The 26412-nt window shown below is 32.5% G+C and overlaps 1 protein-coding gene and 1 pseudogene across 3 annotated transcripts in view; one reads left to right on the plus strand and one right to left on the minus strand.

Moving 5' to 3' along the window:
• Window positions 1-26412, plus strand: part of LOC145283701 (tetraspanin-33-like) — a 299518-nt gene that overhangs the window by 135469 nt on the left and 137637 nt on the right. For all 3 annotated transcript variants that reach the window (XM_080132727.1, XM_080132726.1, XM_080132725.1), the window contains exon 2: window positions 18509-18870. In XM_080132727.1, coding sequence (XP_079988853.1) covers window positions 18509-18870 — 362 coding nt within the window. The remainder of the gene's footprint in view (window positions 1-18508; window positions 18871-26412) is intronic.
• Window positions 12527-12643, minus strand: LOC145284131 (5S ribosomal RNA; annotated as a pseudogene).

Raw genomic sequence — 26412 nt, forward strand, 5'->3', positions numbered from 1 at the left:
GTGGTTCATTAAAATTGTGGGGCCTGCGTTTTGCGCCTGGTCCACAAAGTATGGAAATAAAAAATTTAAAAATTAAAAAAAACAAAACTTTACAAGTGTTTTTGATATAGATGTACATAAGAATACTTTGATAAGTATGTTTTAACTTAAGTAGGGATGGTATAATAAAATTGTGGGGGGGGGGGGTCTGCGTTCGTGCCTGGCCTCCATAGAATGGAAATAGGCATAAACTTTAATAAAGACTTTTAATATCTATCTGCGTAAGTATACTTTGATAATTATGCTTCAGTTTGAAGAAATATGGTATAATAAAATTATAGGGTGTTCGTTCGCACCTGACCTCCATAGAATGGAAATATGTCACAAAGTTTAACAAGGTTTTTTAATATAGATCCACAGAATATTGTGATAAGTGTTTCAGTGTGAACAGGTATGGTATAATAAATAATGGTGGTTATCTATTTTATTTTTACTTTCATCATATATTGGTCCTGGGTTCAATCCTCGGCTTAGGAGAAGTGCTAGTCTAGCAGCACTGATGAGTCGTAATACAACGAAACAGGACTGTATGTCGATGACTACAAGTGTATATATATATATGTTATTATCATTACTATTATATGTCACTGTGTGTGTGTGTGTGTGAGAGAGAGAGAGAGAGAGAGAGAGAGGAGGGGAAAGAGAGTTAATTCCCTGGTGACTCTGAAACGGCTAGGCCTATTTTTTAAAAATTTCACATGGATGTACTTTATGTGGCTAGGAGTGTGCCTAGATAAGTAATGCAATGCTTCCGATAAGTATTGAAAAACAATAATCGAAAAAGAAAGAAGTCCGATTTTCACCCAAGTAAACACTTTTATGCAGTCTAACAGCACAAGTACACTTTAGAAGTTTTATCACCGTAAAAGCAGAAAGAGCCAGCGAATAAAAATCAACAGTAGGTTCTTTGATAAGACAGGCGCGAGTTCAAAATGAATGTTTCTGTTTAGAGCATAACTGAATCATGATACTTGAATTATTTTAAACTTTAATTCAACTGATTATATAAAAATAAATTTATAAAATCAACAGTTGGTTCTTTTATAAGACAAGGGCGCGTTCTAAATGAATGTTTCTGTTTAGAGTAGAAACATGATACATAACTTTTGCATTTAAGACTTGTATTCAGGCCATTATATAAAAATAATTTTATAGAATCCACAGTATATTCTCTACAGTGCAATGTAGACTGCAATGTATTGTGGACTAAGTCACATGCGGGGAGGCATGTAAAGTTTCCTGCTGTTACACAACAAGAGTAGGCAATCTATTGATTTGATTGAAAAATAAGTGATTTCACCGATTTCAATGACAATAAAAGTATGATAGCATAGAATATTTGTTGACCCTTCCTCAATCCCAGTGAAAAGTCGAACCACGCAGCTAATATATATATAAATAAATATATATATATATATATATATATATATATATATATATAATTATTTACTATACTGATTATTAAATACCTACAGACACTAGTGTTTCATCCTTTCAGGAATCATCAGTGCAGGGTGTCGCAATTAATGCCGGTTAGTAGATTCGAACCTGGCAACAGTAGTCATCTCTGACTCCATTAGCAATGACCTAATCCATTCTGTCACGGTTAACCGAAATACTATTGAAATTTAAACATTTATTTTTAAATGTTTTTAACGTCTGTCAGAGTGATCTAATCATTATATGATGATCTGCGCATACCAGCTAAATTGATTTACTTTATTTCAACTGAAAGTGCTCAACGATAAGAAACGAGTTTCTTAAAGGGGCTGAAATAATTATTTACTATAATCATTATTAAATACTTACGGACACTAGTGTTTCATACTTTCGGGAATAATCAGTGCAGGGTGTCACGATTAACACTGGTCGATAGATTCGAACCCGGCAACAGAAGCCATCTCTGATTCCATTAGCAAGGACCAAATCCATTCGGCCACCATTAACTGCGAGAAATACTGTTGGGATATAAAGATTTATTTTTGAATGTTTTTACGTCTGTCAGCGTGATCTAATCATTATATGATCATCTGCACACACACACACACACACACACACACACACACACACACACACACACACACACATATATATATACGACTGTTGAGCTGGAATAAATCCGACGATATGAGATAAAATGGAGGTGAAAGGACCTGAATACTCAACGTTTTGCCCGATTTATGTGGGCTTTTTCAAGAGGGATGGACATGACCATCCCTCTTGAACCTCCATTTTATCTTACACATATATATATATATATATATATATATCTTTCTATGAATTTCTTTCTTAAGACATATTATTATACGCTTTTATCCCCTACCATTTCGCATCTCTTTCTTTCTTTTATTCTTTCTTTTATTCTTTCTTTTTTCTTTCTTTATTTTATTCTTTTATTCTTTCCTTCTTTCTTTTATTTTGTCTTTCTTTCTTTCGTCTTTCTTTCTTTATTTCTTTTATTCTTCCTTTATTTATTTATTTCTTTTATTCTTATATATATGTGTGTGTGTGTGTGTGTGTGTGTGTGTGTGTGTGTGTGTGTGTGTGTGTGTGTGTGTGTGTGTGTGTGTGTGTCCCAGTGAACTGTACAATGTCATTAGTTTTTCTGAAAGATTTATTGCTAAACGTGCAACATTCATCATATCAGATAGAATTGAAAGCTAGACCATTATATGATGTGGTGGCATAATTAACGACCGACTTATGTGAACTAAATTCGAATTATGACCGTTGTAATGCAGTAGAAACTTATTGAGAGAAGTTAAGAGCACTGCCTCCAACAAATGCGCTAGTTGTTAATGACATAGGCAAAACGGTTTATCATTGGGAATACTTGGTTATTTTGCTTTGGTGACTGAATTTACAGGGTAAAATCAACTGCATTTATTTATTAGAAGATTAGGAGAGATAGAAGATAAACGACTTTTATATATATATATATATATATATATATATATATATATATATATATATATATATATATATATATATATATATATATATATATATATATATATATATATATATTTAAAGGTTATGAGGGTTTTTTGAATCATGAAAAAGGATGTTACTTTTTGTATTTAATTTTGTTATTTTTTATATTTCAAGCGGACCTCCGCTCTTGGTCACAAAAAGTATTGAAATGAAAAAGAAAAAGAAAGACGTTGAAAAAAAAACTGGAAAATTGTTGTGTGGACAGCGTTCATTCCTAGCAAAAAGTTCACGTGGATTATTTTAGCCGTTTGTGGAAGAAGATTGTACATTTTTTTATTTATTTCTTTATTTTTAATTTTTTAAAAATGTTGCAACGTAATAGCGTTTAATTCAAACGGCAAAAATTATATATATATATATATATATATATATATATATATAAGCGAGATAAGACGCTGATAGAATTCAGATGAAAAATCCTGATAGATATTACTTGAAGTAATACTTTCAAGGAGATACTAGCCAAAAAGGAAATGTTCAATATTTAAGAATAGAGCAATATATAAGTTTCGTGGTTTAATTTTAAATTCTGAAAAAACGACATATAGAGACATATATTCGATTTAAGAATTTATTGCTTGACAAAAGGAATATATAGAAGGGGTTATTTCAATTTCCTTAATCCGGGATTTTCAACAATGGCTCATATCATCAAGCAATAAATTCTTAAATCGAATATATGTTTCTATATGTTGTTTTTTCAGAATTTAAAATTGAACCACGAAACTTATATATATATATATATATATATATATATATATATATATATATATATATATATATATATATTTAGTAATGTGGTTGATAATTTATTATATATCTTATTTACCTATCGAGCTGATTATATATCTAAATTACAACGAGCACTTTTTCTTTCCTGTATTTTAATTAAACTAGTAATTTCACTATTACATTAAAATACACTCTGCTCTTTAGACTATTGTTTTAATCTCCTTTAAATTTATATATATATATATATATATATATATATATATATATATATATATATATATATATATATATATACGCTTTATTGCAGGTCAATATTTTTTTAATTTTGAAATTGCTATGAAATGCAGAGAAATGAAATTTGGTACACTGGAAGAGCAGAACAAGGTGCCTTATATCCCCGATTTTTTTTTAAATTTGAACGAATATTTTGAAAGTTCTACTAATTTTTTCTATTTTCTGGTAATTTTAAGTATGTATCACTTTATTGTAAGTGTCTAAAATGTATATTTTTCGGTAATAAAACAATATTCTAACTTCATATTTCTATTTATATGAAATAAAGAACATATCCAGTAACAATATTAACCAAAAACAAGAACGAATTTCATATTATTTTGTTTAAGGAAATATTTGGTTATCAACATAACTCCTATGCTTCAAAATCACTTTGAATAGCATCTTGTCAATTGATGCTGTCAATCGACGGATTTGAGATGATGTGATGCTATGAGAAACTTCCAAAATCTTCCTCCAAAGTTCATCCTTCGACGAAAATTGAACAACTCCTTCATAAACTTTCATCTATATTATTGACCAGAGCTGCTCAATTGAGTTTATGTCTAGAGAACAAGGTGGCCATGTCATCAAATTTTCTCTTCTAATGCCTAATGACTTATGTCGCAGCCTTGGTTGAGTGAAATGGTACATTGTTATCCATAAAAATCACTTTGCAGTTATGCGTCAGTGGAAGGTCATCAAGTCATGATGACAACTGCTCATTTAAAAATAAAATATAAGACTGGTTTGTCAGTTTGACATCTTCTGTCACTCGAAATAGTCCACTTAGTTCATTGCAGATTATTCCAGTCCAAAACATGACACCTCCACTCCAAACTTTGGTCCACCCATCTGGTCCATCAAGGGTTGCTCTGGCCTCATCAGTGAAAAGAACATTTTCAAAGCTGATTTTCATATATTTCTGAACCCAAGCCTAAAGTTTTTCCTTATGAGTTTGGTTAAAACAGGTGTTACTATGGGCTTAATGCTTCTTGCAATTTCGTTTAAGACATTGCAGCGTGTCTTTCTGGATAAGGAAGGTATTCCAGCCTTGTCAAATATAGCCCCACTGTTGCTACACGTCTACTTGATAAGTTGATGGCAAATTGTTGATCTTTAAAGTTTAGGATGCAGAATTTTCCATTCAGTCATAATCTACATGGGTTGTCTAAATTTCTATATGTATTGGCTTGTAATATTATTTGCAACTCAGCTTTTGGCAAACTTCTGCTACCTTTGAGCTCTTAGTAGTAGTTGTTTAGGGTTATTCATCGTTATTTTTTATTTTGTTATTGAATATGCTTTTATGGTCGTAATATCTGGTTTTAAAATCTAGGGAGGTCATACCCACATAGTATTTTTGTTATTTGGGTGTACTTGAGTTTGTTAACAATACTTTAGATTAGACATTTATTTTGTAGTGGACAGTCTCGAGTCTTACAGTTGCAATTTTTCTCTTAATTATTACCTTTCTTATTTCTATTACTAGAGTGGTTATTTAGGTTATTACTGTCTGTAGTAGTTATATCTTTGCTTGTTATTTTTATTATTGCTATATTGATCACTTTTTTACATATTTTGTTATCATTTTTTTTCTCCACTTTTTGTATTTAGTATTTTGTTATTATGTCCATTAATTATCATCTCTTTCTATTTCTATTAGACATTTTGTGCATGTGACTGGTTATGGAGAATTGTTTTCACATGAGATTTAGGAATTATTATTGGTGTCCTATTGCTTGTATTTTATTTCTATATTATCATAAACACTGTAAATAAAATTGTAAATGTTGCTTGGCTTCTTAAATATATTTTCGTTACTAGAAAGCGGTTGTAAAATAGTTATATGTAAAAGAAAAATGTATTACTTTTACAAAGAGAACATAGATTTTGAATGGATACAATTGTATTTTTGTATTAAATAATCTCAAAAAAGGTTGATATGTCGTCAAACAGACCAACTCAACTATTGATTTGTATTATTTGGATTATTCGAACTACTCATCTTGGTTCTTATTTTTACAAGGTTTTTACTGATATAATTTCCAAACATCTTTTTAAACTTGGGAAATCATTTCTGTCGAATTCTGGAACCTATGGTGAATGTATAACTGCGCTGAGTAGAAAAGATATTTTGGTCATATGGATTTAGCATGAGAAGATTTTAGATGTACAGGACTTACAATTCTGAATTTTGGAGATGAGATGTGAATGCTTGTGTTACGTTGATTAATCAGACTATTATTCTCATCTTGGGTGTTATAAAAAATATTTTTTTAGTTACCTCCCTTGGCTGGGCATATGTCTTGTTTGTTCTTTTTTCTGTGAGTTTTTGATTAGGGGCGTCTTTTTTACCTTGGAGTGCCCCCCCCTTTCATTGTGGTTTTAAAATAACTAAACAAAACAAAACAAAAAAATAATAATATGCATGGGTTTCGATCCTCTGTTTCGTAGAACAATTTTTTCACTAATATTAACAATTAGTATAGATATTCCGAAAAATTGAGTCAGAGGAAAGCCTTTAAAAATATCTTAGTGACCCCTGAAGATTGAACCTTCTTTATGATCTATGGACCCACCCTCAGACACAATGTTCGAATTTCTTGTAATGTAGAGCCTACCCCTTTTCCTTACTAGAGAAAAAGGAAGCATGTTTTCAACACCTGAAGAAGGTCGCAGGTTGCAGCGACCGAAAAGTTCTGCTAATAACACTCAAAGTGAGGATAATAGTCCGATTAATCAACATGACACAAGAATACAGGAATTATATACTACAATGATGATATCTGTTATTTTTGTCAAAAGTGGAAATATTCGCATTTCTTTAGCCTAACTCTTTTTAAGAAGAATCACTAAAAGATTTCGCTTTCATTTTCATGCAACCATAACCACAATGAGGATCTCCATTATTTTTTTTGTCAAAGTTGGAAATATTTTCAAATTTTCTGAATTTTCAAAATTTCTATGGGCAAATAGTTCCACTGCTAAGGGAATAATAAACCCTGATAAAAATCTGGTCTGGAGTCTCGATAGGTAGATGTTAAAACACTGCAAGCCCTTTCTGACAACTCCTACAGCTGCACTGGCTCCGACCATCTTGGGTTGCTTTTCCATTTAACGTTGTCTGCAATGCAGAGAGAGAGAGAGAGAGAGAGAGAGAGAGAGAGAGAGAGAGAGACCCTGGTAACTGGGCAAACCTAGGCCTCCTTATCACCCGCCTAGACTTGCATCCGGAGAGTCAATGCTAGTTTTGAATGCTGTAGCCACAGCAGATGCTGCAGTGCACCAGACGATGCAAAATACCATTGTTTTATTAGACAAACGCATACCATCATAGCATAGATTGTTTTAGTGCTAGTTCTTTTTTTCCTGTTTACAGTACATTGCTAGATATCTTGATATTGTTATTTTCTTAAAGAATTATCCCTCAAAACCATTAAAAACAGTTCCTTCTTCAATCTCCCAGTTGCAATTTCTACAGATTTGTGCAATTTATGAAAAACATCTAGTAAACACATGACTAAATCAAAGCAAGCCAATAAATACCATCTTTTTGTATTCAATAGCAAAAATGCTTTTTTGTAAGAATATTGCACTCCATTTATTCCAAGAGAAAAAAAAATCCAAGTGCCTGATTATGTTGGCCAATTCCACTGAGTAACATCACACAATATTTGATGAATGGATCAATGATCTAATAAGCCATTCTCGGCAGATCGTGCTGGAAGATGCCTGGCCTTGAATATCATTGACTACTGAATTGAAATAACTCAGTATGTCGAAAGCAACCGCTTGCATGATGTATAATTTATGACAAACTTAACTTCATCAGTCGATCCGATCAGGCGTAAGATCTGTATTCACTGTGTAATCGCCATCATTTTAGCTGTTTTTTTTTGTTTGTTTATTTCTTTTTTTTTTTTTTTTGCTGATGGAAATCAAAACGATGTCGAGAAATAGTGAAAAAAAAAAATAAAGAAAGCAATAGCCTGTAGCTATCACGGATAAGATGTAGCTGATTAGGCAGTAATTCAGAATGATACATTTTCCAATCTTGTAGGAATCGAACATTTGTCTATATCACTATTTTTCTGTAGTTTATACATATATATATATATATATATATATTTATATATATATATATATATATATATATATATATTGTATTTACTTCCTTTTGAGGAGGAGGTAAGGCACAGTTTTAGGTTTAGGTGTGGTTTTGAAAAGCCGGCACACTAGACTTAATGTAGTCTGGCCAACAAAAAATACCTGAGTAGCTCTGTCAATATTCCCCGCTAGAGCGCGTCAGACGATTAACAATAAACTACCCCCTCCTCGAAGTGAAGGCAACGCCTAGGACCTGAAACTGGACAGAAGCATGTCTTCAGCCTGACAGCAACAAAGTCGCTGTTGGATTGATTGTCAAAGACGTGTCCCTGATACAAGATAATTATATGCTTATAACTAATGATTATTATTGATTGTTTAGTGACATAAAAAGACATATGATAGCACACAACTAAGTGCATATTTACACCAACAGTTCCACATTAACGTCTTCCGGGATTTTTCATTATTATTTATATGAAACAAGATATCTCAGGGAAATATTCCTGTAACATAGGAATATTTGACATTCTGTTTTTTATGGTTTTGTTGCTAGCACATGTTGGAGTCTCTTCAACACAGGGTTGCCAGATTGAATATGTATATATTGTGAATAGCACAAAGTGGGAATATGATGATGCATGAAAGGCAGTGAAAATTACGGATGTAGTCACTAAAAGAAATTCTACATAAATGCATGTATTGCCAGGGCAAACAATTTGTAGAGATGCATAGGCGAGTTAAAGTGAATAAGACTTACTTTGATTATATCAGGCAATAGTACTTGTGACCAGTAAAATATAGGATGATAATTGAATATCTATCTGAGAATGGTATCATCATATTCGGTTTGATATCGATTTTACATACTAGTATGCATTGGATGGCTTTTAGAAATTGACCAGTAAAGAAAGGACTTGGTTGATTATCCATTGGAGAATGAGAACCTCGACCTGTAAATTGAAGCCCTAGATGGACATGCTTGCCTAGTTTAAAATGTAAAACCAGAAAGAGGAACAGCCTATTTTGAATCTCATACATGTGTGTAACTAATCTTTTAGTATTTTCCAATAGAAGAATGCATTCTCTCGTTGCTCAGGATAATCCAGGGGAAACATTTTAAATATAGGGCATAATTCCTGAATATTCTTAGCCTACACTTATCAAATGGACTATTAATGCTACATCATTCTGGCACACACACGAGCTTTCCCTAGAATTTTATAAAATAAAAATAATTCAAAGGGGAAAGAGTTAATCCAGACAAATCCTCTCCAAAATGATAATGCAATATTATTTTTTAAATAACTTTGAAAACACAGTTCGAAATTTTTCAAATTTATTTTCATGCAATTTCTTTAAATAAAGTAGCTAACAAGTACAAGTTTATATCTTGTAAAGTCATTTGCAGGAGTGACATGAGGTCATCAAAAGCTTTAGTTATGTCTTTCTGCTTATTTTTGCCACAAAATACACATACCAAATATGTTCTTTTTTTCATTTCATATTAAAAACCATTAAATACTGCATACAAGTACATTTCAAATAAAGCGTCTTTCGAATTTTAGAATACAAATATTTGCAAAATAAATGTATCTACCATTGTAACGATTCAGGTTTAAAGTGACTTTAGACAAACAGAATGTTTATGGATGTAAAAATCTTCTAACTGTTTTATCATTGGTTTGATTTGATTAACTTAGTGTCATTCTTGAAAAAAAAAGAAGGGGTTGTGCTTATCATATCCAGATTGAAACTCACTTTGAATAAACATCCAACCTGAGTAAATATTCTTTAAAAATCTTTTTGTATAGCTTGCTGCCCTTTGTCATTAGTCTCATTAATTTTTACATGTTCCATACTTCCTAGTTGTGTTTTATCTCAATACCATTTTATTTCAATTCTATTTACTTGTGTTTGGTCAGTGTCACCTGGTTACCACACTTTAGGATGTTCCTTAATATTGCCATGATTTGAATATTAATCATTGTTCCGATTCCAAATTATGTTAGTCTTTTTTCCCCCAGTTTCTTAGTGCCCCAACGATTATTTGCATCACTGTAGTTTTCACATTTTATAGCAATTTCTATCGATTTATTTAGGTTTTATACCGTTTTTTAGCTTCACCATAACTATATTATTTGGTCTATTTTTATTTGCTGTTGACAGGTCTTGTTTTCTAATTTGGCAGAGTTTATTTTCTTATAATTATTTACTCACTAGGAGTCTTCACACTAGTGATTATTCTCTGACAATAACAAGTAAAGTTCCTGGAATTTGCATGACAACAACTCTCCAAAGACTTCCAGCACTCCTCAGTTATTTCAATAACTATTGCAAATCACTTTTCATTATCACAGTTGTCGTTTCTTTGCTGACAAGAACCGTTGGCTTTCTCCATAGGTTGAATAGCAATGTTTCTTCAAAATTAAGTACTCTCTGTTCCTTTGTACTCTCTGCACCTTTATACTCTCTGAACTTTTCTTCTTTTTCTTCTTCTTTTTGTCATTATTTACCCACTAGGAGTAGTCACATAGGCCACCATCAAAGAGAAATCTTTGAGAACAACTTGTGGTATTCTCTGGAGTCTGAATGACAACAAGTATCACCAGATTTCAAGTACTCTCCACCTCTTTCGATCACCATTGCAGATGGATTTGCATTATCATAGCAGTCGCTTATTATTGATTTCTCGTTGGTGGCAACCATTGGTCATCGCTGGAATTTAGGTGGCAACACGCGTCCCCAAGGTTTCAGTTCTCTTTGCACTCGTCCAGCGAAGGTCAGCCTAGTGCTTTTTCTCCTCGGTCTTTCCATCCTTTTTTACCCTCCTTGCTTTGGTGTGGTGTCAGTTTTTGGTAACACACACACAGAAAAAAAAAGGTTCCAGTTTTTGTGATTCTATGTTATGCTCCTCTGTGTTTAACATCTGTAGCATTTTCATCATCATTATTATTATTATTATTATTATTACTATTATTATAAGGTTATCATATCATAAGTTTATTGAGTTGACTGAACATTGAAGTCTCTGGAAATATCTTTGACAGGAGATTAGAAGAGAAATTATGGCAGCTTGAACTTTTACATCTGCAAGGATCAAAGTTTACAATGACTAGTCTGAATTGTTCTATTATTGCTTGTGTTGAACGCATAAAAATCGATAAAAGATAAAATTTTAGCAAAAATAAGTTGAAATAATCGACACTGTCCAATCATCATGTGTGAGTCACACTTGTGTCACAAATATAAAATATGGCACCATATTTATCTCAGTTTGTGTTCTTTGTCTCTCTATTTTTCTGTCTGTCTTTGTTTCTGTCTCCATCTGTCTGTCTGTTTTTCTCTCTCTCTCTCTCTCTCCATCTATCTATATATCTATGTATACACACACACACACACACACACACACACACACACACACACACACACACACACATATATATATATTTATAGTAAATAAATGATGAGGAAGAAAAGTTACATATAACTTCATTATATCATCAGATCAATAAAGAAAAATAAGAGAGAAAACCTTTTTGGCCATAGCATTTCGAAGTTGAATGCTTCTCATTAGAAAAGGAGAAGGGCAGTATTATACATGTAATGATGTTCGTCCATCGCTTGCAGAGATGACCATGATCATGCAATTGTTCTGTGGGTTCGAAGATGGCTTGTTAGACTAATTTGAGCTCTGAAGCATTTCCTGCATACTGAACCCCTGTGGGATGATTCTGTTCAGTATTTTCTAATGTTGCGTTTTCTATTGCGTTCTTCATTGTGTGCAGATTTAGTAATTATAGCCCCTTTGTAAGTTATGGCACACCAGGAACATCTGTCTTGGGTTAGTTTTTTTCCCATGAGTTAGAATACAAACCGAATTGTTTGAGGCGGGGGGGGGGGGAGCTTCAAATTTCCTTGAACCGTTTCAGCTGTCCTCCTGCATGTCTTCTTCCTTTGGACAGTTCACCATAAAGAAGCTCTTTTGGGAGCCTTGAATCAGGCATGCGGCATATATGACCTGCCCAACAAACCTGGCACTGCTATAACATGGTGTGTACTGACGGAAGGTCTTACCGGGCTAAAACCGCTGTGTATCGTATCTTGTCAACATATATAATATAGATAAAAGCTGGCTTAAGAACATTTAGAATGGCAATAAAGAAAATATATATTAAGATATATAAAAAAAAACAGGCTCCTTCAGTCTTTGACAGACTATGGATACCCACGAAGGGATGATTGTGCATGAAATTTTTGTGGCAGGAGATGCGCAATCTCCAACCACACCTCTCCTGAGTCGACAATGTTAGATACCAATGACAAGTGAAGTGTATGTACAGGAGGACTAGAAACAAATGCCGAGATAAGCGAAGAGCTCATACAGTACCTAGAATTCCCAAATGGTCACCCATCTGGTACTAACCAGGCTCAACGTTGCTTAACTTCGGTGATCTGATGAGAACCGGTGTGTCAACGCGATTATGTCGTATATATATTAAGATTTATTAAATACAAGAATAGCAAACATTAATATATTACTAGAGCGAAGAAAGGAAGGAAAATATAGTGTAGTATCTGTTCTGATGCTACACTTCATCTTTTCTGTCCTTGGTCAGTGGAGGAGAAATCCTTCGTGACTGAGACAATTTTTATTTTTTTTCCTATCCAGAGTTCCTTTTTTTTTGGGGGGGGGGGCTGGATTTTCATCCACATTAAAAACTAACCTTGTATCTAATTCTGCCCTCGTGGGGAGGCAAGTAAATAGGAACAATAATTATAATATAAAAAGAAAAGTGAAAAAGTAAAAAGTTGAAGGGTAATATATAAGTAAGTAATAGTAAAAAGGAAATAGGGATTACTTAGAAAAAATGGAGATCATTAAAGAAGAATAGACAATAAAGGAAAGAGAAAAGGAAAGGTAAAGTAGGAATGAGGATAGAAAAAGCAAATAAGGGATATGGAAATAAATATAATAAGGACAAAATCTGGAGTAAAGAAAAATTATAAAAAATCGAAAATGAAGGAAGGAAAATCAAAACTTTTTAAAATTTGCAGTAAATTTTCAAAATTTTATAAAAGTCCAAATAAAATCCTTAAAATGCAGTCCTGAAAAGAAAAAGTGTCGACTGTTTAAAAATCCAAAAGTTGAGGGTAAAATCCTGGTAAAATCCTGGTAAAATCCTGGTAAAATCCTGGTAAAATCTTGAAAGTTAATGTGAGGTGGGTAAAATCTTGGTAAGAATTCCCAAAATATGAGGATCGACAGAACAGTTCCAAGAGCTGGTAAAGTCTCCTTCAAGTCAGGAAGGAGACATATATCAAGATAAAAATTGAAGCATGAGAAAGATAATATAATATTTCTCAAAGAGAACACAGTGAAAAGCTGAGATAATCCAATGCACCAAATCCAAGAAAAATCTTATATATATTACTAGCATTTCAGCCCGGCGTTGCCCGGGTGTTTGGATGTGTATGTTGAGCCAAAAAAAAAAAAAAGTGGTAGTAGAAAGGCAGGCTCGAACCCGTACCGCGAAGGAGGAAAAGAACAGAAAAAAAAACCTGACATCTTTGCTGTTACGACTACCACCAAACTGGAAGTGACTTATGTTTAAATTAACGCTACACAATCGAAAGGAGAGGATGACTCTAAAAATCTCGGCGAAAAAAGCGACCCCCCCTATAGAAACGTGTCCAGTTGAAGGTGAAGATATTAATGTTTTAAGTCAATTTTTCTATATTTGTCGTCTGAAAGGTCGAACTTCAAAACGATACTGATCTTGGTAAAATCCGTCGCCTCTGTCGAAAGTTTTTGACAGATATGCAAACATACATACATACTTACATTTAAATATTGGTAACTGAAAATGTTCGACCCAAACCGAAAACCGATCACATATATTTTCCCAAATCTCGGGACCCTGTATATCAAATTTCAGGCCTGTAAACTAAAATTTGACAGAGTTATTGCGTAGGGAAATGTACACACACACACACACACACACACACACACACACAAACACACACACACACACGTTCACTTTCATAGATATACTAGCATGGGTGCCCGGCGTTGGCCGGATGTTTGGAGGTGTATGCTGAGCAAAACAAAAAAATTAATTAAAAAAAAAAAAAACTTTGACCCTTTAACATTTATTGTTTGGGTCTCAAATCAAGTTATTAAGTTAGATCCATGTCCAAGGAACCTATATCTAAAATTTCAAGTGTTTAGATTCCAAATTGTCGGAGGAGTTTGATAGAGTTCTCAAAGGTCAAATCGTTGAACTTTGACCTTTTAACAGCCAAATTTCTGGCCGAAAACCGATCAGATTGATTTTCTCAAATCTCAGTACCCTGTATATCAAATTTCGAATCTGTAGACTAAAAATTGACAGAGTTATTGCGTAAGGAAATGTACACACACACACACACACACACACACACACACACACACACACACACACACACGTTCATTTTTATAGATATATAGATTAGCAGTTCCGCCTGGCTTTGCTTGGGCCCTATGTACTATTCATAAGGTTATGGGCATATATATATATTAAAAAGTATGAATATGTAAAAGTAATGCCTGTCTATATAATAGTCTTCCTTAAATACCATAGAGAAAAGACAGACAGAAATTTTCACTTTTATACATATATAGATAGATAGATTGGAAGCAATATATAGTAATGATTTAAAAAGTATTAAAAAAAAAAAAGACTCATGCGTTACCATCGAGAATCGAAACCAAAACGTTCAGCTCACGATTTATTTTGCCTCGCCTGTCAATGACTGTGCTATGAAAATATGTTTACTGCAAGGCTAAAAATTAAAACATGAACCAATAGCTACTACTAAATGCATTTGTAATGCCGGCATTCGACCTTCACCTGGCAAATTTCATTTTTTCTAATTTTCACACTTTTGCACCGATTTTTTCGGGCTAAAACACAAATATAAAGTTTTGCATGGATTCAAATACCTTATATATGAAGTTTCATGTCTGTAGACCAAAAACTCTAGGAAGAGTTTGATAGGCAAAATTTGTTAAACAAACATATACGTATACATAAATATATATGGAAACAATTTTTTGTTTACTATAAACTTTTTACGCAAATATTATGCAAGTATAAATCATGTAGAATATCTGCATGAATATAATTACACGTAATAGTTAACTAAAGATGATTATCCCATTAGAAAACTGAAGCAACTAATAGGGAATTAATTGAAATGAATGGTTTAAAGAATATGCAAATTAGCTAGATCTTTTGCACATGAATGCAATTCAACAACCGATATATAAGAAAATTGTATTTTCTTTATAAATAAATAGAAAAAAGGGTTTTTAATATGAATATTAATACACCGAAAAGAAAAACGAATTTATAGGAGTAAAGAAGATTTCAAAGTAAAAATAGGATTGATAAAAATATATATTCGAACTCATAATCTATCAAAAATGGTGTTTATTAAAAGGCGAATATCCAGACATTATGTGTAGGAATAAAAAACTGGATCGATCAATCTATCTATAAAAGTGAAATTGTGTATGTGTGTCTATGTGTGCATTTCTCTACCAAACTACTCTGTCAGTTTTAAATCTACAGACTCAGGATTTGACATAAGGGGTATCGAGATTTGGGAAAATCGTTTTAATCAGTTTTCGCCCAGAAATTTGGCTGTCAAGGGGTCAAAGTTCAACGATTTGACTTTTGAAAACTCTACCAAACTCCTCCATTAATTTGGGGTCTAAACACTTGAAAATTTAGATGTAGGTTACTTGGACATGGATCGAATTTTTTAACTTGATTTGAGCCCAAAACAATAAACGTTCAGGGGTCAAAATCTTACATAAAGTGTATTCAAACATAGGGCAAGCTTTTTAATCTGGTTTTGGTCGAAAATTTGGCTGCCAAGGGGTCAAAGTTCAAAAGATTTTACATTTGCGGTTTCTAGCAAACTATTCAGCAAATTTTGGGTCTAAACATTTGAAATTTTACATATACGATAATCAGACACGCAGCAAGCTTTTCAAATAGTTTTGGGGCGAAAATTCGTCTGCCAAGAGGTCAAAGTTGAAAGAGTTGACCTTTGCAGACTCTACCAAACTCCTCCGCCAATTTTAGGTCAAAACACTTGAAATTTTAGCTGTAGGTTACCTGGTGCTTTTTAATATATATATATATACATATGCACATAAAGTGCGTAGGGCCTGAGCAAAGCCGGTTAAAATGCTAGTTTATATTAAAAATTTTAGTAGACTGTAGATACAGTTTTCCTGACCCCAAATGTACCAAACATTGACTTATTGTTTTTCCTTTCCCTCTGCAAAACTCAGTCATGTTTTGCAAAGCCCAAAACAAAAATAACAATTTGCGTTTCTCTCTCCCTTTCATTTTCTTTCTTCCTCCCTTTTTTATTTCTATTTTTCTTCCCCAATGGGGCCAACTGTTTGCCGTGGTTGATAACTCGTGGTGCTTATGGACAGGATCCCGGTGGTTGAACCGTCCATTACCCGGGAAAGTGGATATGTGCGATGCAACACCTCATCTCTTACTTAGATTAGATGGACAGCTAGAGAAGCTCTATTTGATCAATCAGCTGGCCATGTCAAGCCCCACTATATAAAACACACACCAACCCACTCACACAAACCTACTCACAACAATTAATATTCATATTTCAACCCCACTAAAAGCTACTTATCCCCTAATATATGGTGGAAAGCAATGGCTGAGGATCAATTAAATATTTGAACTTGATGCATAAAAACTTATCAAAATGACTGGATTCGGCATTAAGTAGACTGAAACAGACTGATATGCTATAAAACAAAACAAGCAAACCAAACACCATGAATCTGAAGATATAAACAACTTGAAGATTAAAAACATTTTACAAAATGACTGGATTTAGCATTATATTACCTGAAAAGAATTGGTATTTCATAAAAAAAAAAGTCAATCAAGCGAAACAAACAAACACTGCATGTGAAATATAATTATTTAAATAAATGAATAGTAAATAAATCAAATTGCAAAACGAATTATCCTAAATAGCTTATTACTGGAGAGATCGAAATTTTTTTTTTATTCACCATTAGTATTGTCTTTACATAATATCTAGACAATGCAGAGTAGACGTGCAGGTTATAATATGGATTAAAATAATACTATGTATGTCAAAAGCCTTGTAAATTACACAACAAGCAATATAGAATATGCATTTAAAATACAAATGGTTGACATATCATGTAAATCACAATAATACAGTGATTAAAATCTAGCAAGATTTGTTTAGAGAAAGACGTTTAAGAATGTTTGGATGTGTATATACAAGTTGCGTTACATAGTATGAGAGTTTCTAAGTTTTTTTTTGTTTTTGTTTTTTTTACTTGAGGTGAGTTATCATTAGGCCTGTGACAATAGAATATTCTTTTCATTGCTTTGACGCTTGAGTATATATCCGTTAATATCTTATGTTTTTATGCAGATTGGTGTGGTTCTCGGTTGATTAACTGTGTCTAACTGTATCGGATATATACTCGAGAGTCAGAAGAATGAAAAGAATATGCTGTTGTCACAGCCCTAGTCGTTACTAATCAAGGCTTGGAGGCCAATCAAGGATTAGGGTTAAGTGGATGGTGAGACAAGATCAGTTACGGTGGAACTTGGTTAGGGCTAGATTATCTAAATGGAAAACTCAATAGGAATTTATTCATATTAGACTTGAAGACGACCATTTTATAGTCAGACAGGAAGCAGATACACGGTATTACGTTTCACAGACCATTCTAGGAAAGAAACTCTGCTTACGGAATTTTCGTTTAGTCTCGTGTACAGATAGGGATTGAGGAAAGTGTTCGCTTTATGTAAACAAAACGTTTAAGATGGATATGTGAGTTCATCAATTTAGCTCTTGTATGCAACAAGTGTCACTCTGGTTATTTTATCAACTGGCCGATGCTGTTTGCTTTTGTTCCTTCCAAGTGTCTACTTGAGGGGTACGATACAGATGCTTGATGTTTAGTACGTGGCAAATATAGCGGGTAGTATTTATTCAATTAAGGTTTGAGCTACAATGAATGAATCTGTTAGTGGGAACTGTATGATTCTTTTGGTGTTCTCAAGCATTGGTGTCATCTGGTTGTAGTCTAGTCCTTCGTTCGATTGTCTTAGCTTCTATAGATGATCAAATCGAATATTCTTTAAAAGTTTTACTTTTTTTCGCTTAACACACTGATTAGCTGGTTGTTGTATGTACACATTATCAGTTTTGATAATAGCATTTTGAATGCAACTCCAACATGTATATCTATGCGTTTTTAAAAAATATCTTTATTCTTTTCTAGATGCAGTTCCTTCAACTTCCTATGAGCCACACTCGGTTTATTCCGGGTGCAGCCTTGCAACCCCAGAGGATTCTGGCACAGACGATAGCATTACAGCAATCCCAAGTATATCTGATGTCGTCAATGATATTTCAAGTTCTGCAGGACCGACACCCAACTCAATTGGATCACCGGTCATCAAAAAATCTGCCACGTCGTCAATCGAGAACAATTCCATTACGGTGTCATTGGACAGTAAAAAAAGAGTCGTCACACGAAAAAGTAGTCAACACAGTCCAAAAAGTGAAGAGAAAAGGAGAAAATACAAAGTACGAACACGGGTGATAAAATACACTTTATTTATCCTAAACTTTCTCTCATGGGTAAGTGATCATTTAAAACATGCTTTTTTTTTCAATATAGTGATTTCATTTAAACCTTTTGCTCCAAGTTTGGTGTAGTTTGTTTGATGGCAGAGCAAATCTTTGTACAGAAACACAATGTCTATTGGAAACGATATATTGCATACAATTAATTAAACACAAATTGTTATTGTACCTTTCGCAACACTATTGATGCATAAATAATCTCAAAAAACAAAATATGAGCAATAAACAGATGATTATTTTGTAGTTTTTGATGAGAGAAAAACAAAAAGGAAAATTTAATTATCTGGAATTTATTTATATTTTTAATCATAAAGATCTATGGTTCGAAAAACCATAGGATTTTAATGTTTTCCAACAAATATAACATAGAAAAAGTAAAAACCGTCAACTATAAAACTTACCTCAAAATAATATCTTTGATTTTTGCACTTTTTTCACAAAAAAACAATGTAATAAACAAAAAAACAATGTAATAAACAAAAAAACAATGTAATAAACAAAAAAACAATGTAATAAACAAAAAAATTCTGTTTCATTTTCCTTAGCACACGACTAAAAAATCAAGCAATTTTGAAAACACGTGAAAAAATATTTGTCTTAAAATACAACAGTCTCTTTTTTATTTAGAAAACCTAATATATATATATATATATATATATATATATATATATATAAAGCTGAACGTCTGTGTGTGTCTGGTCACGAATAGGCTCCTATATGGTGGACTATTATAGAAAACTGATCACATATAATGATAGAAGATGTATCGAGACACAGGAATGGGTATGTTTGATCTGGCAGAATGATGATTCCTTAAAATTGTGGGGTCTGCGTACGCGCCTGGTCCACAAAGTATGGAAATAAAAAATTTAAAAATTAAAAAAAAATAGATGTACATAAGAATACTTTGATAAGTATGTTTTAACTTAAGTAGGGATTGTATAATAAAATTGTGGGGAATAGGCACAAACTTTAATAAAGAATTTTCATATCTATCTGCGTAAGTATACTTTGATAATTATGTTTCAGTTTGAAGAAATATGGTATAATAAAATTATGGAGTGTTCATTCGCGCCTGACCTCCATAGAATGGAAATATGTCACAAAGTTTAACAAGGTTTTTCAATATAGATCCATAGAATATTGTGATAAGTGTTTCAGTGTGAACAGGCATGGTATAATAAATTATGGGGTTTATCTATTTTATTTTTACTTTCATCATATTTTACTTTGGTTTTGATACTCCCAAATTCGAAGCTATCCCTTTACAACCCCCCCCTTTCATAACCTATCATACTTTCATAAATCAGAGTCCATTTTCTGTAGGCTGTTTTTGAACTCAGTCAACGACGGGTACTTTTGCTAGTATATATATATATATATATATATATATATATATTGAAATTTTAAATGTAGGTTACTTGGACATGGATCTAACTTAATAACTTGATTTGAGCCCCAAGAAATCAATGTTGAGGGGTAAAAATTGGGGTCAAAGTAAAAAAAAGTTTGACCTCTGCGTTATTTAACAAATTACTCAGTCAATTTCTGGTCTAAACATTTGAAATTTTACATAAAAAGGCCTTCAGAGATAGGGCAAGCTTTTAGTCGGTTTGGATCGAAAATTTGAGTTTCCAAGGGGTCAAAATTCAAAAGATTTTACCTTTGTGGTGTCTAAATATTTGAAATTTATAGATAACGGATATTCAGACATGCGGCAAGCATTTTGATCAGTTTGGGGACGAGTATTTGGCTGCCAAAAGGTCAAAGTCGAAAGAGTTGACCTTTGAAGATTCTACCAAATTCCTCCGCCAATTTTGGGTCTAAACACTTGAAATTTTAGATGTAAGTAACTTGGACATGGATAAAACTTTGTATTTTGATTTGAGACCAAAATAATAAATGTTAAGGGGTCAAAATTGGGGTCAAAGTTAAAAAAAATTGACCTCTGCGGTTTCTACGAAATTACTCAGACAAATTTTGGTCTAAACATTTGAAATCTTACATAAAGTGTATTCACACGTAGGGCAAGTTATGAACAGGACATGGGGTCCGAGCAAAGTCGGGCTGAACTGCTAGTATATTAATAAATATGAAATCTGCATTAATCAAAATATCATATTTAATTTCTTCATATCATAAAACAAATTTAACTGTAATATTCGCTTTCCGCACCCCCGAAATTTGGTGCTGTTTTTATTTTACTAAGTGATGCGTTCAGTTTTTCATCTCATAATTTAGGACGCTAATTATGCTGTCAGCAAGTTTACAAAAGAATACTTCTGTTTTTCATTCTTTATTTATTATTCAACCTGAATAGTTGTGAACAGGCGCTTCTGCAGTTTAACATTTCACAAAAATTCTGTTTACATTAGGAGGCGGTTAAGTAAACTACATAAACACCTGGTAAAAACTATACAAATTCTATAATTAAATACCCACCTCAAAAAAAAAATAAATGAAAAACAAAAATATATTTTTGTAAACTGCTCGTGTAAGCTTACTGACAGCATTATTTACGTCCTAAATTAAAAAAATAAACGAATCTCTTAGTAAAAAAAAACAGCGCCGGATTTCGGTGGTGCTGAAAACGAATATCACAGTTAAATTTATTGTATGATATGAAGAAGTTATTAGGTGCCCATTTTACGTTAAATTTATATAGGAGACTGATCCCCCACTTTTTGGAAAAGTAATTTTTCATATCATGAAAACTACTTATCTGCCCCAAATTTTAATGTGATATTCGTTTTCAGCACCATCGAAAACCATTAAAAGTCGTCATTTTCAAGTTTTTTGAGGAGTTGGAAAGAAACTTTACATTGGCCATTTTTTTCTAGGGGTTAAACGACACTGGGTCACATCGTAAAAATTGACCATTTTTAATTTAAGATATTAAATAAATTATAATGAAAATCTGTTTCGCAGGCAATTAAACACACTTGCTATGGTATAACTATTATAATAAATCCTGGGCAACACTGATTAAATTTTATAAACAAAAAACAAAAAGAGAGGATGGATTTTGTTCACATGTGTCTCCGTGACTAACTCTGTCCTCGTGAGGATGCAAGTAAATGAGGACATTAGTTTTAATTATTTTTCTCTAACAAATAAAAAAGGTTACTTAAAAATTAAGAATAAGCGAAAAAATTTTCCTCCGAATTAAAAATAATAATTGAGCTTAGAATAATATTTGGAAATAAAAACAAAAACAGGAATATTTAATAACGTGCTCTGTTTAAAACATTTTTTTCAATTAAACTAACACAGTTATTTCCCCTTTCGGTTTTCTGGTTTTTGGTTTGAAAATAAAACGGTTTCAGATTTCAGATAAAATAAATTAAATCAAATATAACTTGAAATTTAAATAAACTAAATAATTAAGAAAAATTTAATTAGTACAGTTGAAACAAAGCTATTACATTGAATAAGTAATGTCATCGAGGTAATTATTTAAATAAATTTCATTTAATATAATATGTTAATGACCGTAACTCAATAATGTAAAAGTGGTTTGAAGAAGGCTATATATTGAAAGTCCGTATACAATATAATGTCTCCTTTGACAGAAGTATCCTAATATGGGCATTAATATTTCTTGACCAGGAGAGGTGTACACACATATGGCCTTTATATTTCTTTGGTGATTGGTAGTTGTACACACAGACACACACACTAACGCTACTACTTTATATATATATATATATATATATATATATATATATATATAATATAATTACTTAATTTACTCACATAAAATTAATATACGAAAGTATAGATTTATGCGTAAACTTTAAGTATTTACTTCAAAAGTGCTCAATACGTACGTAGAGCTAGTTAGTAAGTTAAAAAATGTATATGGTGATTAAGCTACACTGAATATTCCGCGTTTCATCCACTCTAGGACACTTCAGGCTTATGCGTGAATTCTGTGGTTGTTTGTCGTTTTTATATGCGCATCTTCTATTGAGATTTTAGTTAGCCAATCAGCTTTCTAGTATCCACCGCGCCATTCCTATCAGCCAATGAGCATGCACTTATCGAACAAAGGCCTATTTGACCTCTGGTTGACCTGTTTCTTTGTGTGTGCTCTATTTAGCCTGGATATTTAGTTTCTTGATCTGTTTTAAATCTAGGTTAGTGTTTTTTTTATGTTAGTTTATACATAAATATATATATGTGTACATACATATATGCACACATATATATATATATATCTGTATATACATACATATATGTGTGTGATCGTTTATGTATATTCATGTTTATATATATATATATCCCCGAAACAGTGTTTCATGGTAAACAACTGATAATCCCTTGAAAAATAAATTATTGGTATTATAGTAAATTCGAGAGCGAGTTGATGGAGTGATTGCAGGTGATTAAATGACTTACTGACTAGATGGTTTTCTAACGAATGATAAAAAATATTTTTTTGTATAGTTTTAAAGGTTAAAACCTTCCAAGACTATATATATATATATATATATATATATATATATATATATATATATATATATATATATATATATATATATATATATATATACGATTGAAAATAAAAGGCTTTTCTAAGTGGAGGTTTATGTTCTTCAGATGCTTTTATTTGTATTTATTTCATTTCACTTTTGTATAACCATTTTAACCAGTTCTTAACATTTCGTATCAAAATCGACTTTCCAAAACAAATGGTATGGAACCTCCGAGTTTCTAGAGATTAGTACATGTCCACTCATATCAAGCATATTTAAGCCATTCCTTACAATTATTAGTAATGGCCCAAAACGAACAATAAACAATCTCAAGTGCCCCTCTGGGATTACAATTTTCTCTGCCATGATAGTTCCTCTGGGCGCTTGTTGAACAGTTCTCAATTAAATGAATTTGGAGCTCAACCAGAAGTTACAATAAAACTATGACGAGGGGCAGGCGGTGAAGTCTTGGGTAAAGGAAAGAGGGTTCTTCAAGTTTCTTATTTTGTTTCACTATGGGTCTACCTGTTGTCTTCCAACCCAAACTCAAACCACACCAAACACTTATCAGCATAACTGGCAAACACTAACATTGACCAAACACGCGAGCCAGCTGGGCAATGCGCATGCCAATTGGTGAGGAGCCAAGTTCGGTGAAAATAAATTAAATGGACCTCAGAAATATTCGATACAATACAAACCAATTAACAGAAACAATATATCTACCCCCTCTTCCTTAATAATTGACCCAAACTATTAAATTTAATTTTCTATAAGTTATGCTAATAAAACATAACTGAGTAATTTATTTACATTGCTTTAACTCTTCTGCTACCACATCTATGGAGATGCCGCTAATAACATCGTTTCTTGTCTTGAAAGATTACAAAATTGACTTTGCAATCTAGTGAGAAACGATTTCTTCTGTTCTTTACGGTCTGTTTCTCACAGAAGAGACGTTGCTACTAGTCTCTCCCTGCTCTATCCTTATTTCCAAAGAAGCTGCTCTTATAAGCTCCAATGTCTGGTTTCTTATAAGATGTTCATAACATGAAGTTGTCTCACTACCACAACAGCAAAGAACTTTCTTTTCTTCCTATATATGCCTAGAATCAAACGGATATTTACTTTCCTCTTATAAAGGGCAATGTGACACAAAGTCCAAAAGTGAGATTTGGTGGATCAATGCACAAAAGGTAACACGCTCTGGCTCTGCAAAAAATGCTTGGGCAGCCCAGATGTCTGGGTCTAGGCACCTCAAGCAGTTTACAATAAACTTCCTCTTCCTTGAAGAGGAAAGGCTAGGTCTGGAACTACTAAGAACCATACTTCAGATTGGCAGAAGAAAGGCCATCATCCATGATAATGGCCCACCTCCACCAGACTGATTGCTGAAAACGAATCCTTCGTATGTCTCTGACTTACACAGAAATACTATACAAGAAAAACCAGCATCTAATGGACAGAGTTTCTTGCTAAAAACTTCCATCCAGATTAAAATTATTCAGCTTCAAATTTTCATTCTATTCATCATGATTTTTTTTTTCTCCAAATGTGTCACGATATATCAAGGCCCGAATCTCATGGATAAGGGTTAATGTGTGTACAGTATTCATTGGGACGGTAGCATAGTAATCGTTTGTGGTGGAAATTTGGTATAATTATATTATTTATGAGGACGATTCAATAAGAACTTGTTTACATTGGACTTGAAAATGACAATATTGTAGTAAGCTGGAAAGCAAACGAGCAGAATAGAGTTCCATGGGTGGACAGTTCTAGGAAAAAGTTTTGTTCATGGAATCCACGTTTAGGTTTAGGCTACTAACAGAGAGTGAGAGAAATTATTGATAGTGATTTTGGCTAGATGAGTGGATTTTTTTTTTTGTGTGGAAGATTGATGAGGCAGGGGGGGGGACCATAGATTGGAGCTCTATCGAACAGAATATTTTCCATCATCCAACTGACAATCTATCGATTTCATTAAGCATTATCATCATGCGGCTTTTGATCTTGATAAAAAGTGACTCTTTAGTCAAAAAAGATTAGTGTGTTCAATGTTCGTTTCGATTATGTACTTAAAATGTAGCCTTATTTAAATAATTATTGACGTTTATGCTGTGTCGAAATCAAAAAGAATCGATAATTATTTCCACTTCATGATCTTTACGATAAAAATATAATAATATTTAGCTGTAAAAACTTAAAGAGTGGTTTAATTTATGGATTTACTATAACAAATGTCCATTTTAAATTAGATTTTTTGCTGACGATAAAAATGCATTCACCCAAAATATATTCTTAGTCGAATAAAACAATTTTTAAGGAAACCGTATCAAACGATAGTTTATTGTTTTAAATAATACAGAAGAAAGATAAAGATATTTAGGTCTAACTTTGAAAAATGTGGTTTACATCATTTTATGTGTTAGATATATTTACTAGCTAAAATATCACTTCGAGGTGGGTTTATAATACTGAGACATCCTGAAAAAGGTGGAAAACGAAAATAACCACTTCTAAGCAATCGGAAAGTCTGTGCAAGCAGCTGCTACAAAATAAGTGCGAATAAAGATGTAACGGCTGACCTTTGGAAATATTTCATTTTATAGACATAAACATCTATTACGAGATCTAAGAATTATTTAAATTTTCTCAATCTTCAAAATTTACACCAATTTACCTGAGTCAAAAAATAGTTAAACTTTTTAGGTGAAGGTTTTAGCTTTGCTATGGATATTTTTACAAAAAAAACCATAATTTGCAAATACATAAAATGCTGGTGGCAAATCTCATCAGAATCGGTTCAATGATTCTAATATTCATTCATCTATCATTATACTAAATCTGGATTAATTAATGGTTTTTTTTTCTCTAAGGTTTTTATTTATATATTTTAATCATACAAAAAGTTATGTTTTTTAACTCGTTCGTAATGCTTTAATTAGTTATAATTATTCAGTTCCAATCTATTACTCTCACGTTTTCTCAATCAATGCAGTTTGACTATGTATATATATATTAACAGCCAATCGTTATAAAAATGAAAGAATTAAAA

The sequence above is a fragment of the Euprymna scolopes genome, chromosome 8 (assembly GCF_053919585.1).
Source record: "Euprymna scolopes isolate OS-2025 chromosome 8, ASM5391958v1, whole genome shotgun sequence".
Taxonomy (NCBI): domain Eukaryota; kingdom Metazoa; phylum Mollusca; class Cephalopoda; order Sepiida; family Sepiolidae; genus Euprymna; species Euprymna scolopes.